The sequence below is a fragment of the Cupressus sempervirens genome, chromosome 5, assembly GCF_028749045.1.
Source record: "Cupressus sempervirens isolate cs-2001-9-10 chromosome 5, ASM2874904v1, whole genome shotgun sequence".
Classification (NCBI taxonomy): Eukaryota; Viridiplantae; Streptophyta; class Pinopsida; order Cupressales; family Cupressaceae; genus Cupressus; species Cupressus sempervirens.
In genome coordinates, this window is record NC_143122.1 from 225,585,401 (window position 1) to 225,601,226 (window position 15,826).

At 33.5% G+C, this 15,826-nt stretch overlaps 1 protein-coding gene across 1 annotated transcript; it reads left to right on the top strand.

The window, feature by feature from the left end:
• The first annotated feature begins 707 nt into the window (after positions 1 to 707).
• On the top strand, positions 708 to 4,806 carry LOC149555252 (uncharacterized). Its single transcript, XM_089829359.1, has 2 exons — positions 708 to 1,171; positions 3,796 to 4,806. The coding sequence occupies exons 1-2, from the start codon at positions 1,161 to 1,163 to the stop codon at positions 4,349 to 4,351; spliced, it is 567 nt and encodes a 188-aa protein (XP_089685485.1). The 5' UTR covers positions 708 to 1,160; the 3' UTR covers positions 4,352 to 4,806.
• Positions 4,807 to 15,826: the final 11,020 nt, after the last annotated feature.

Here is a 15,826-nt window from a genome sequence, read left to right on the forward strand (position 1 = left end):
TTTGACAGCATCTTTTTGTTTCTTCTCTTGTTTATGCAATCTTTGCCCGTGTTTCTGCTTTTCATGTGAACATTTCAAGCGAGCAAGTCTACATTTTAAAATGCCTTTGAATTGTTTAACGCTGACCCAAACATATTTCCTTATCTTGACCCAAATGGTTAGTTTCAAAGTGCAACAAAATTTATGTACTATTTTTGACCAATGAGATGGTTTGTTTTCCCATATTTTGCATATCCACAGTTTGTTTTCTCATTGTTTGTGTATCCACAATTTGTTTTTCCATTGATCAAAGGAATGAAAGACAAAACAAAAGGTAGCAAGAGCAAATATATAAAAAGAAAAAAACCGGAAACGTGCACCTTGAAAATTGCCCTACAGCCCCTGGTCTAAAGGCCTGCCACTATCTTGCTATGGGTTGGGCCCAATCTTCGTTTTGCCCTTGGTATCGAGCCTGTCTGGAATCTGAACTCTGTCTGGTATCGTGTTTGCTGCCCGATGTGATGCCTTGGTCCCACTGTGTCTCCGTTACCTACCTCCGTTGATATAATGAGTTTGATTGGCATGGATACCCACCAATCCTTGGTTCTCAACCAAAAAGAGTAGAGGAAAAAGCTAAATCTCCATAAAAAAACAAAATTTTGAACCAAACAAACAAAAATGTGCTGTACCATCGAACCTGATATGCCCCTGATATGCTTTGATAAGGTGTGGTTTTTTCCAAAAAAATATGCCTTTCATTTTCAACTTTGGTTTTGGGAGCACTAATTTTGAAAGGGCAGCAAATGGCCATTTTCGATGCAAAAGAAAATTCCCTGCAGCTTCCCGTTGCTTTTTTCTCCAACCCCGGCACTTTTTGAACCTTTATTCCTACAAATATTTCCACTGAAATAAGGTAACCAACGACTCTACCTAACATATCGATGACAGCTCTCATCCCTTTGAAATGCGACAGAAAACAATCTGGATTCACAGTTCAGACCAACAGAGCAAGTAAATAGATCTTTCGGAGGGTATTTGGGTGTTTCTGACATCAGTCAATTAGTCTTGGCCAGACACGGTTACCATCTGATCTGAACTCAGGACTTAAGTCTCTGAAGGCCCCCGTCTTCTTTCCTCTTTGATTGGTGAAGCACTTCGATAGTATATTACGGCTAATTATTATGGATTCCAGGTATGGAAGTTGAGAGCCCTTTTGAATGTTTGAATGTTTTTGTTGATTTGGCTACAACTGTGCAAGTTACTTTTGATTTTAAAGTAGGGTATGAAATTAGAGCAGGTTAGAGATTGTAACCCTGCATAGGATTATTTTGGTAATTTTTGGGGTGAACTGATTAGCTGCCTTCTTGAACGGTTTGGTTTATGCTTGTTTGGCGCGGTTGAGATTGAACTTGGATGAATATACATTCTTAAGATTCAAACTTAGGTCACGTTGCATTTCATCCGGCTTTCCTTTGGGTCGTTAGACTGTTTTGCTCTGGTGGACTTCATTAAAATCATTCATTCGTCCTCATTAAACCAGTCCATGTCAAAACATATACTCTAACCATGGTTGCACCCTGTTCATGTCGAGCGGTGTCCAAATTTTTTAAATCATAACCTTGCCACTTGTCTACTGGGGTTATAGACTAAACTAGGGTTATAGACTAAAGTAGTCGAGTGAAGAGTGTTCTAGATCTGTAGTATTACATGTCTCCTGCAATGCCATTACAGTTCGAACTCTTGGAGACTACTCAAATGGTTTTACAAGTTATGTTAGTGGTTTTAACTTTCAAGGAATAGTTCAGAAAAGTTAAGCAGCAAATGATTTTCAGCTATACGCACCAAAACTTTGGATGAATGGGCACTGATATGCTTTTGGATAATTTGGTCCTTCGTATGCATGAGCCTTGGTTTGTAAAGTATAGATAGTTATAGATTCCCCCCGGAGTTCATAATTTTAGAGTGGGGAAATTTGAAAAGATCTTCGCAATCAACAAGTCCCTCAATAAGCAGGCTGGGTAGGAGAAAAGAAAGATACAAGCTGCGCCTTTCATGCTCCCGTTTGAAGACGGAATTGAAAACCTCAGAAATGTGGAAGCCAATTTAAATCTGGAGAAAACTGTCTTAATGCATAATCACTTTTACTGAACTGGAATTTTGGTCCATAAGGCATATTGATGAAGCCGTTGCTTTGTTAACGAAACAACATTTAAACTTTTTTTCCATGCTTAATATTAAATAATAATAACACACTTGTGGAATTAAGGATCGGAGACAAGGTGTGCTACAGATTCGTACGCTCACAAGGTTTCCATCATTTTGACCTTGTTGTAACGCGTGAAAAACTGATGAAGAGAACTAAGAAACTGCGGAGCAAATATTCTAGAAAAACAAGGCAAACTCTGAAATATACCAGAATATCTGAAGATAGATAATGGGATAGGAGCTAAAGCAAATCTGAACATTTCACATCATATAGCCACAATAATGATTGTAAAAGCATAAAGAGTGGACTGTAGAGTGGTATCTTTATGCATCCTCCTGCCATTGAACTGGAGAGAAGAGATCATAAGAAGCAAACAGGTAGAGCATCTCTATGCATCCTCCGGCCCTGTTTTTAAACCGGACTGATACTGAGGTCATTACCAGCACAAGCTTGGAAAATAGGGGACGGATGCTAAACCTGACTGCTGATTCAATACGATAAAGTGATAACATTCCGACTTTGCTGATGCCATGAGAAAGCTTCCAAAATTTTGAAAATAGCTCCAAATTTGAGAAATAAACATAACTATAGACAAAGATTTACAACTGAGATGAAAATTACTTCTGTTGGAAGAACTAGAGACATAGTTTCATAACCAAAAGGATCCTCAGAAATGCAATAACCCACTTCCAAACTTTCTCGCAAATTTCAAACTATTGCAATATTGCTAAGCATCAAAACAGCAATCCAGAGCAATTGATCTCCAGAATTTATATTATCTAGAGGGTAATTTTCAGTTGACAACAATTTTACATTGTGGTCCTCCACAAAGCGATCAATAGTCAGAGGAGCCAAGGATATGCCAATAGATTAGGCTGTCCACTCCTGTTTTTGTTCTAATGGATTCAGATTTCTAACGAATTCCATAAATAAATTCTTTACTTGTCTTGGGAATAAACCTCTTTCTACAACCAGGTTATAAAATCTTCAACTGTAAGAGCTATACCACTATCATAAGACAAACTTGTGATGATATGTCTGTTGCAATGTTTTGGAGCTTACCCCTTGTTCTTGTCAATGATAAATGGTTCAATGGAGTTGTGTATTTGAAGTTCAATGGTTACGATCTCTAGCAACCAGTTATGAAAGGTCAGGTTTGTGAATCAGCACGTCGAATTAGCTCGAATCATGTCATTGAGGATATCTTCAGTTCTACACCTAAACTTCACCATCTAAAGAGCCATGAAGAAGTCAGGCTCCATTCCAATTGATTCCTTCTCTCATTAATTGGCAACATCTGCTTCCTTTCAGTCTGAGCTGGCGTCATGTATATACTTTTTTTGTATTTATGAGTTGGAATTTAATTATAGATGAGTGGTTGCGACTGGTAAATTCTAGAGATGCATTATACACTGCAAGATTCCCAATTTATGCTTTTTAAATTCTTTTGTAGAGCTACAGTGTACATGAAATTGGATGCATGTTTGTGACAGAAGAGCTATCCGATACATATTAGAATCGATTGATTTTATGTGTGACATTCTTGTAGCTTGCATGTTTTTCATAAACAAATGTTTTTTCAATTTTGTGATGATTCTTTTTTGGCGTAGATATGAGGAGGAGGAGATTGCGGATGGACCGAGTTATAGTTTAGGCAAAGGAACAACAAGCATTCATGTCACAGCCCTTGATGGCCTTGTCAATGTCAATTCCTTATTCACATTAGCTGTATTTGTTGGTTTGACTGCAACGTCTCCTAGTGACGGAGCATTAGTGGAAAATTCAAATTGCTACGCAGGTGAAGACATTAGAAGAAATCTTCTGACATTCCAAGTAGTGTCATTCGGTTCATTTCTGTTCTCCAGCTTGGTTGCACAGGGATTGAAGCAAGCCATAGTTCTGATCAATAGTAATGATGTTAAGATGGTCTTCAAGGCTCACATCAACAACACCTTTTTAAGAGTTGGGATGCTTTTATCTGCTTCGGGTTCAGTTTGTGGGTCCATTTTTCTGATGCTGGCTTTGATGGATTTGATTCAAATAAAGCTTGGAACCCTTTCCTGTGGAAGTGGTCGGTCTATAGGAGCAGTTGTGCCTCTTTTCATGTTAGTACCAACAGCCTTGGTAATCTACATTTGCATTGTTACGTATGCTTTCTTGCACTAGATCGCTTATTTTTTTTACAAAGGAAAAAGTTAAGATTAGGAGGCCACAGCTATCATTAGTATGTTTGCTTTTACTTAGTTTTGGCCTAAGTAGTCTGTTGGGACCTTGATTTGGAGGAAGAACATTGAAGGCTGTTATATTCTGCACATACTCTATTATTTCCATGTAATATGTATTCTTTCAGTTGGAGAAGAAGGGATCCCAGATTTTAGTATGGTAGACCTCCTACGATATTTATTTTGAGTAGCATATAGACATCACTGAAAGGAAAAGCACCATCTTTAATCTGTTGTGTGTTCGGGTGGAGTGGTAAAGTTGATGCCTTTACTGTGGAGAACCTATTATTTACACATTCGCATAAAAATGGGACTACTGTAATTACTATGATACACGTGCTTGTTCCAAGTTTTTAAGGTGGAATTGTTTTAAAATAATTTGAGTTGGATTTTCTAAAACAGTATTAAATTTTATGCTTTAATAGAATAATTTTGAATTTGTGAGATTGTATAAATCAAGAGTGATTTTATATGATTACAGTCAAGAAAATTAAGGAAAGTTTTTTATTTTTTTTGCAAGCTAAGTAAAGCAGGTGGGTTTCTATAGATGTAAGATTGTTGTAGCAAATTCAATTATATTTTTGAAAGAAAGTTTGTTGTTAAGCTGAATAGAAGATCTAACATTTGCATGTTTTTCCTCAAACTGAGGTTTCTTGAGTATATCTGTGTTATTGTTTATGTATGTTTGGCTTGTGTTATTTTTGCTCCTGCTTATTAGTTTCGGTTAATTAACCATGAGTATTAATTATTGTAAATTAGATAGAAATTCTCTCTGTTAATTAATTAACCGATAGGCTTTCCTACTGGACTTGCGTCCTGTCGGAAATTGACTCACGCCGGCAATTAGTTGTCAGTAAACAAATACCGATTGTCATCGGCAAATTTAGCAGTGGGCAACGGCAGTCAACATTTTGTCATTTTGGGATAATTTAGTTGTCCACCCATTGTGGTGTTGCCACAACTTTTTAGGTGGGATGAACCAAATTTTAATGGAGGCTCCGATTTCTACAGTCTCGAAGGCCAACAGCAGTGGGTTTTCTTGTCATATGAGAAGAAGCTTTGGAAAAATTACAGTGGTCATAGTCATTCAATAGTTTAACTATGGATTTGATTTATTGTCTTTATTGGGTATTCAGGAATTATGAATTAAAATTATTATCGTCTATTGGATATTCAAGAGCAAGAATGGGAAAATTTATAGTGGTCATAATCATTCAATAGTTGATTATGGATTTAATTTATTGTTCATTACTGGTTCTTAAGGAAGTATGAATTGGATTTATTATTCTTTATTCTTTATTGGCTATGAAGGAATTATGGTTAAGTTTATTGTTTTTTATTGGGTATTCAGGAAACGATTTGTATAAAGTGTCTTGTGTTTCACTTTATATCGAAAGGCAATCTAACTTTAGCAGCTCTATTTGTTATTGGCTGTATTTTTTTAATCTATTGGAATCCAACTAACAAATTAATCTATATGTTATTGTGATATTGCCATTAGGATTTAACTCATGAGTTCTTAAGTCAAATTCATTGACTCATGTTTCACGAGTAGTGATTCACACAAACCCATCTCTCATGAGAATAAATGTAACACTTAGCAATCATTGGATCTAGGTGATGCTCACGGAGGTGAAGCACCTAGACTTCTCGAAATATCACCCATCTTAGTACTATGCTAGCTTGAGTGTGCTTAACTATAGAGTTTCCTCCATGGTTAAACACATTCTCCTTGCAACCCCATTTGCAAAACCTTCACGAAGTGTTTTGCTTATAAAGCATTTATTAGAAAGCCCCTTAATCTCATCAGATGTTCTGTTTTACACAATATCTCCTATTTCATGTACTTATATAACTTGAGTTCTTATAAAAACTAAGCACTCTTGTCCTCTGAATGGAGAGGCATGGAATAATAATTTTTAATCCTTCTTTTAAAAAATGCATTTTTGTATCTTGATTTTATAAAGATATAAAAAAATTCTTTTTTTACATGTATTTTGCCATTTTGGGAGGCTTGCAAATATAATTTTTTTCTCTTGATTTGTTCAAACATATGAAATTGTATTATTGTTATTAATTCAAAAGATTGGATTTGTTACAACACTTCTAACATTTGCAATAGTTGTTTTCTTCTTTGTGGAGCTACATAATGCAAACCCAGAGTTTAGATGAGTCATGAAAGGGATGTGTGTTCCTTTGTTAAAAAGGAATGACACAACTGAACTTGCAATTTTTATTTAGGATAACTAACAATCTTTTTCTATTATACTCTAGCAATACTTTGCATACAAACTGGCACATTGAAACTTCCTTTTACTAATGCTAGCAAATTTATAATTAACAAGGGAGAGAAAGCCTCAAAGTTTCCACCAATAACATAATGTATTTACACTTAGGTGAAATTAGTAGATGAATACGTTAACAATTTATAGATTTTTAAGTAATTTTAACCATCATGTGGAATAAGATATTGATGGATTTCACAAAGATGTAAATATCTAAAAATTTCAATTATTAAAAATAGATAGTGTTGTATACTTTTAAAGCCAAATAATATAATATAACAGTTACAAGGCTTATCAAGATCTTTCTTGATAGAAAAAGCCTAAAAAGCTTTATAGATAGGTAAGCTTTCTAGTTAAGGCTTCTAACTTTGTCCAATATATTTTTCTACAACCCCTTGAATTGAAACCCTTATAGAAGAAAATGCAACACTTCTCCAAACATGTTGATTAATGCTTTTCGATATTGAAATTTGAAATAATAATATCATTACCCCTATGACTAAAGTTGTCTCACTTAAAATAACATTATTCTATACAAAAGAACAACTATAGGAAAGAAGGTTGTGTTAGATGAAACATAAGATTTTTTAATAACTAAATACAACTATAATTTATAAAATGAAATAGTTTGTCTATTAAGTGGTGACACAAACAAATATAATGAAAGTGTAATGACAACATACATTTCTTACTCTTTTTATTAGAGGTAAGTTGTGTGACTATAGAACTATGGTAAGAAAATTTACAATTATTGAATGAAAACATTAAATATAGAATGAAAACATACCCCTCAACATAAATTTATATTTTCATCAATGAAAAATTCTATGACTACATATAATTGTACGAGATCAAGCAATTGTTCAATGAGAGATGTATGGTGGGAGAAACTATAATCGCGTGAGTATATGTCAATTGAGAATATATAGTTGTAAGAAACTTATGGCATTGTTCAAATCATTTTATTTAGTATCATTTGAACCTTTGTTCGTAATGAAACCATTGAACAATGAAATTAAAATTTTGAATTTCTATTGTTACACTTAAATTTCAATGTGTTGCATTGATTATCAAATTTTAGACATCATATGAATGTCTAGACTCTAAACTTGGAATTTTGATGTCATGTCCAGTTGAACTAAAAGGCCTAATAAGTTTTATAGACCAAGCTTTTGAATTTGCCTAGTGCATATGTCTACAACCCATTAAATCAAAACCCTAATAAAAGAAAATGCAAATACTTTGTTAAACATGGTAGTTATTATTTATTTCAATTGGATTTTGAAACAATAATATTATCGCCCCTATGACCAAAGTCATTGCACCACAAAAATAATAATTTATTATACAAAGAACAAATTATGCATGATTGCATACAACTCTAAGAAATAAGGTGTAATATTTTTTAATTACTAAATAAAACTATAATATATAAAATAAAATTGTACAACTATTAAATGATGACATAAAATAATATAATAAACATGTAATGAAACCATAGACATCTTTTCTCTTATGTGACTTAAACTCAATGTACATGTGTGTAGGCGAGTGGCCAAAATATGGTCTTAAGTGACAATTAAAAATGAGCAAATGAAAAATATGCCTTTGCTCTTTTTTTTTTTTGATGAATAGTCCTTTTCAATTAATAAAATCTACTAAAATTACAATTCACAAAAAAGGGGCCGGGGGATACAGGATCACCCCGCGAATGAGTTCAAACGGTCGAAGCCGGGATGAACAACATGGCCTCAGCCAGAAACTATAAACTATTCATTAAAAAAAAACACTTTTAACAACCTCAAGCTGCCAAGGCAGTACCAACAGAGGGAGGAGGATCATCTTTATCAGGAAATCCCCACGCATCAGTAGGATTGTGAGGCGGACTGGGAACAGTCCAGCTGTCAGCAGCATCAGCAGGGTCTGGGGTAGTCGCAGTCTCCACATCCTTCTTGTCTGGCCGCACAGGAGAAATTGCCAAGGCCAGCTGAGGAAACTTGCCAGAGTGCGCTCGTCCAGGGGGAGGAGTCGGAGACCGGCCAGAAGCCTGCCCAAGGGGGGGAGCTGAGGACCAGCCAGAACCACCACATGGTGGGGAAGCGAAGCGGCGCCTCCAACCACCATGATCACCGTTGGGAGAGCGGTGGCGGGGACCCTGGGAGCACGTCATATGTGAATGGCGGCCAGAGGACTTGCGTCGGGAACAATGACCACGAGACAAGGAGGCATCGGCCGAGGCATCCGGAGGCACTCTGGCAATGGTGCAAGGAGCATTGCCCCAATGATTTAACAATTCTTGTAAGTGTGCAATCTCTAGGGCAACTTTATTAGCTTGCACATGTATCTGCATAATGACATTGTTACAAATGCATGCCTTAGTGTACATTGCAACGTTAACATCCAAAAAACTATGAGTGAATAAAATTGCATTCCTATCTTTCCATAGAGAAAACAAAATTTCCATCCTGAAAGTATGCCAAATCTGGGAGAACTTCCGAGGAAATTTGGGGGAATCACCCAGCAGGATCATGTGCTATGAAAAAAGTTCAGGCCTAAAAGGCTTGAAAAAATCATGAATCCAGTGCCAATAATTCTGAGCACGCTTGCAAAACCAAAAAATATGCAAAAAGGAATCAGGTTGGCCACAAAAGGGGCATCTGGGATCAGGAACCCCAATGTGCTTGAGCCGAGGCCCCAGGGGAAGACCTTGGAAGGCAAGGCACCAAGCAAAGTATGCAATCTTAGGTTCTGTAATGGCACTCCAAATGGTGTCAAACCATTTTCTCCATTAAGAAAGCGAAGAATGCAAATGCCACCATTGATTAAGCATGTCCACCATCGGAAGGTGGGGCGAAAACCATTTGTAACCCATATTGGGCTTATAATTGGTAAATGGAGTGGCAGGAAACCACTTCCAATCATACCACCAAGGACAAACATACTGAATCCCCACTTTATGAAGTAAGTGCACAGGGATGGAAGACAATAGAAGGTCATAAGTCTGGTGATCGGCACGAACAAGGCGGTATTGAACTTGCATATCCTCCCATGACCTGAAATTCATGGTGACTCTTGAAAAAATGTCCTTGGTAGTGCGAATGCCACATTTAAAGAAACGCAGAGCACTGGCACCTTAAGTCTTAGCAAGAGGAGTACCCTGGACGACAAACAGGGGAGACCACCAAATGTTTTGTTGATTTAAGAACAGCCCATTGTGAAACTCATCACCAGCCTAATGCAGCCAAGGTTTAACAGCTTCCCAGGCTTTCCAGATGCTCTTAATAACAAAAGAGCCCTGTATGACCACTGGTTCACGCATAGTGAGAAGGGTCTGAAAACCAATCCCCTTCCACGCCAATCTGTTAGCAGGGAAGCCTGGAGAGATGCAATACCTAACAAGAATTTTCTAGGCTTCATCTCCAGAATGTAAGAATATAATTTGTAGAAAATTGGATCTAGTTTCTAAACAACTAACTTTTTCCTAAGAAATAAATATTTCTTAAGTTGATTTGTCAAATTTTAGATTTCAATGCAGAAGACGAAATAATTTCAAAAGTAAGTCTATGTTTGACCAAATCATTTCTCTTAGATTTTGACTAATGTGTGGTACAGTAAAACATATACCTCTTTTATCCCATAATTATAAGTAAAATTGTCTCATAAACCTACACATTCTTTATTAACCTATATATACATACTTATTAATTTTAAATCAAAATTTTGTACTCAAAATAATTTTAAATATTCATAAAATTAATTTAAAACTATACATTAAATCTAATTTATCAAATATTTTTAAAATACACATCTTTAAATAAAATGATGATTATATAAATATTTTTACACATTAAACTAGTTTTTTTCTTTTTAATTATCTAGATTATTTGAATCTTTTCATTTGTGAATCTCTCCTAGATATAAACATTGTTGTAAACTCATTGAACTCTTATTCTTTAGTTAAATTGTAATAAACTCTTTGAATTCTTATATTCTTTAGTCTTCAATGACAATAAATGAATGTTTGAATTTTTAAATATTTTTTCATATTTAAAGCTAATATATTTGTTTAAGAAAATAATAAGAATCTTCCGTACCATCAATTTATAAAATGGCTTATTGCCCCATTGTGTAGTTAGCAACTATAAAAGTGAGCTATACACAAATAAAAAATATTCTAACTCAAAGGCAAGGCCCCACCTTTACAAGAGTCTTAAGAATCAAATCCCTAAATTTCTCCATATAGAAAATGCCTTCTCTTTGGATCACTATTCTCAAAGAAAATTAGACTCCATGCAACATTATTTGATAGAAAAAATACGCTCACTTACAATTAATCTTGTAATTATTATAGGTATGTGAATTTACTAGTACGCCCACTTTCAAAGTACTATAAATTAAATTATCCTCTTTCTTTAAAGTCATGAAATTTTTTTGTTGCTTATCAATTATCGCATTTTATTGACTTATACATTGATACATGTTTGAATATCGACCTTTTTTTGTTATGTAAATCTTTATTTATGCTTTTAATCAAACAACTATTGGCATATTCTTGCACCTCCTTTAGGTGTAAGTGCTAGTTGTACAATTAATTTATAGCCGAGTTATAAGAAATTGACATAGTATAAGAATTATGAGAATTTAACATGGTAATAGAGCTATCAAAAATTAGCACAGTATTAGAACTATGAGAAATTTAACATAAGAATTTAACGATGACCTCATTAAAAACAACCATTACAATCAATGACAGGTCTCTCTGATCCTGTAGTGATATAGATTAAAATTTCTGCAAATTGCAAAAAGATTTGATGACTATTGGTGTACCTTGTGACTAGTTACGGATTTGTTTGTCATAAAAAGAAATTGTGATACTTATATTAAGAACCCTTATATAAACACTTGTATTGCAGTTATATTGGGAATACTTATATTGGAAAGCCTTTTCAACACATCATCTTTCCGGTTTGTTGCAACATAATATGACTGGAAATCTTTAAAATGTGGGTTTCATTTCTGTGTCTGCAATTACACGTATATGAATCTTCACCATACCGTGATTATCTGTTGAAATTATATTTTTGGTTGGCTTTCACTTATATTTTGATTTATCTTCTGTACTTGGTCTACAATAGTTCTTACTGGTCAGAGCAATAGTTTTTTAGATGCATTGATTTTTTGTTCCTCTACCAATAATCCTGTAGGTGTCTCTAATAAAACAACACTTCAGTTGTAAGAAAAGTTGGAGTAGTCTGCTTTTGTTTCTATGTGGTAAGAGACGTGTTGTCTTTCCCTTTCTCGGTTATTCGATGGTGGGAAGACAAATATTTGAATTTCAAAATGCTAGATCCTACAAGTTTTATTCTTTAATCTTAATTGTAGCTTTTAATCATACTTGATTTTGGTAAGTGTTGGGAAGACATAGTACTATTGTAATGAATTTTGAATTCGATTATTTAGCCAGTATTAAAAATAAAATTTCCCACTTTTAATTTTTATATCTATTTTATGCAAGTTTTAAAATTTTAAAATGTTTTTTTACATTATGATTGGTTAGTAGATTTGAGGTACTTAGGAATGATTGTAAAATATTATTTTTTTGTCCTTAATAAAGATTTATTTAATTAGATAAGTTTGGAGGAACTTGCCCCAAAACAAGAAACCTCAACAAATCTCCCATTTTTTATGAGACCTCGGAACCATATCTAATTTCTTTGGAAGTTTCTTCTTCCTTTTAACTTGCCACCCATCTTCCATTCTCAATTCCGTCTCGTCGCAAGCCTAAAAGCTCATCCGGCTCAATCCCATAATCCCTAGCATCAGATCCCAACTCTTCCATAATTTAATCCACCTGAGCTATATCCTTTTGTGCACCTAGGTTTAAATTTATATAATATTTTTCTAGATAATTTTCTTTTTAAAATCTATAACACAATTCTTCATCCATAATTAATACAATAAATTAATAAGCATAATACAAGCACCCATGAAGACATGAAGTAGACATATCTTTTAATAAAAATTTACAATGAGTTTTCAAACCCTACCTCAAAATCACAGTTAAAATCTTAGACAATCTATGAATGCATGCAATTCCAAACCCCTCAAAACTTTCAACAATTCTTTTGATCCAATTCTGAATTTTGCTCCCCAAAACCTATGTAATTGCAAAATGAGCTCTAGATCTCTGGTAAAGAGTTCTCTCCTAAATTGGGGTTCTAATTATGCAATCAAGAGAGGGAACTCATTGATCAATTACTTTTATTACTTTATTACCTTTTAGCTTTTCATGCACAACTCTTTTAGATATTTAATTACAAAATATCTTAATTTAAATAAATAGCTTTCTCTCTTTAATTAATTTTTGAAGCATTTTTAATAATATATTTATTAATTTAATTAATAACATTATTTAAAGTTTATTATTAAAATAAAACTCTTAAATAATTATCATTAAATTAAATAAATCTAACTACACCACAATTAGAACTTTAAATTTCATTCTTTTATATTTTATTTTCCTCCAGTTTATTAATTAGTACAAGGACTAATTAAAGCATAGTTTATTATTTAAATTAATTATAATAATCAAAGCTCATTGTTTAAATGCAACTCTAATTTAATTATTATTAAATAAATAATTATAATAAAGTAATATTAAATCTATAATATTTTAATATTTTAATTATCTCTTTGTCCAACTTCTCAAATTAGAATTTTAAATTAAATCTTTTAAATTGAAGTACATATTTAATTAATTAAATATCATCATATTCTAATTTCTCTTTAACCAATTTTTAAATTTAAACTTCTAAATTAAGACTTTTAAATTTAGATTAATACTTTAGATTAAAGCACATATTTAATTATTTTTTAATCAATTAAATATTCTCATACTTTAATATTTTCTTTTTAATCAAATAATATTAAATAATTCTTAATATTATATGATTAACTAAAATATTATAGTCAAATCATTTACTAAATAAATCACATAGCGAAATCCACATAAAAACAACATTACCAAAACATACCAAAGCTCAAAATCAAATAACACATACAAAGATAAACTCACGGGTTTTAAAAAGGGTCGAAAGTTAGTTATGAGTCCTCCTTGCAAGACAAGTATTTAGGCTATGGTTGGTATTGAACCTGAACATTATCTCCCCATTCTTACCATTGAGTTATTGTGATAGGGCACGCTCATCCTGGCAATTCAGGGAAGTCGATGTCTGGTACCTACATTTTGCATAAAGACAAGCATGTACATGAATATAAATATATTTAAACTAAACAAGCAATGACAACAAGTGGTACGTTGTGTAAATCTTGACTAGCACATGACTACGACTCCCTCCCTTAACCACATTAAACATGGCAATAGAAAGATAAAATAGATACACGCACCATACACATGCAAGTATAGGGTAAGTACCATAATAATTATAAGGTAAACATCAAATGCTCTGATAAAATAATGCATTTTTATGAATATGAAGTAATCATCATTAAAGCATCATCTGACATTGCTATGAAAGAAATCACATTTATTAACTATGAATCATTAAAGCATCATTAATGCACCAGTAGCCATAATCATTAAAGAACACATGAAATATAGTAAACTAAGTAATCATCGTTGATATATCTCTAGTCCAAGTTATGAAATAATATCCTTGACACTAACACATTTATGAAATAGGCATAAAAGAGTTTAACAAATATAACAAAAAAATAAACTATGGGTGGACACTACATTGTCTTTGTAGAATTTGGTTGCTCCTCCTATTTATTAATATTTTGATCATTTCCTTTGATTAGTTTAGCTCCAATCTTGGAAAACATCCCTACCCTTTTCCTCTGTCCTTCATTCATCTCTCTATTTCTCAACTTATAGTTGCTTCTTACTTGCTCCATTATTGCAGTAGTATAAGCTTCTTTTTCTTCCTTAGACATTTTTTTGATTCATGGGAGTTCTTCATCGTCTGAAAACACCTCTTGATTCATTTGATGTGTTCCATCTGTATAATTTGTTGTGTAGTCATCCTCTAATGATTCCTCACCCCAACATGGTCCACTTGATACTGCATTACATCTAGGTTTTTCATCATTGTCATTATTTTGCTCATCCCAAATATTTTGAGTGATTATACAATGGTCTGCCATATGAAGCGGTTGGCAAACATCACACCAAGGCTTAATATCAACAAAATGATTAGTTCTTTTGAGAGGGCATGGAGTCTCCTTGGTGTTTACTTATTTGTCATCTTTCCAAGTAGTATTATAGGGCATTTCTTGTGACCTATATCTATCATTCTTGATAAATGGGTGGTTAATTCTTTTTGGGGGGAAATTGTTTCTTCCACTTCCCATATTCATCATGTTCATAATTTTTTCAATCTTTTCTTCTTCTTTCTTCTTAGGAGCCTTTGGATTAAACAACTTAGGATCATCCCTTTTCAATCCTTTGTCTATCACCTTTCTAATGTTCTCCAAAGATAAGGCAATTTTGAAAGCTTGTTGAAGGGTGGCAAGCTTTTATGTCCTAATCTCATAGTTCATCTTATGATCCAAAGCATCTATGTAGAAGTCCATAAGGAACATGTTGAGTGGCCTAATATCTCTTGGTACCTTATTGAATCTCTTGTTAAATTTGAGTATGGTTTCATTCTAATTTTTCTTGATACTAGTTCATTCATGTGAAGCAAAAGAAGGATCATTGCGATCACCAAAATACTCAATGAATTGATCAACACATTCCTGCCAACTTCCCAAAGATCCATCAGGTAAAATTCTATACCATTATGCTGCATCTTCAACTAAGGATTGAACAAATAAATTCATTAGGATATCCTCATGGGCTTCACTAATTTCCTCAATTACTACTTTCAAATATATATACAATGAGTCTCTGCTGATATAGCTCCACTCCAAAAGTATTTTGGGATTGCAGTTCTTAAATCATTTGATATAAGATTTGGAAATCCATATATACCATACAAGTCCAATTGTCTATATCTCTCTAATGGCATATGAGCCCTAACATTCTGATTGAACCTATTATTTTGTTGTCTATTATTTATTTGCATATTCTGATCATTGTTCACATTCCTTCCTCTAGGTTGTCTATTATT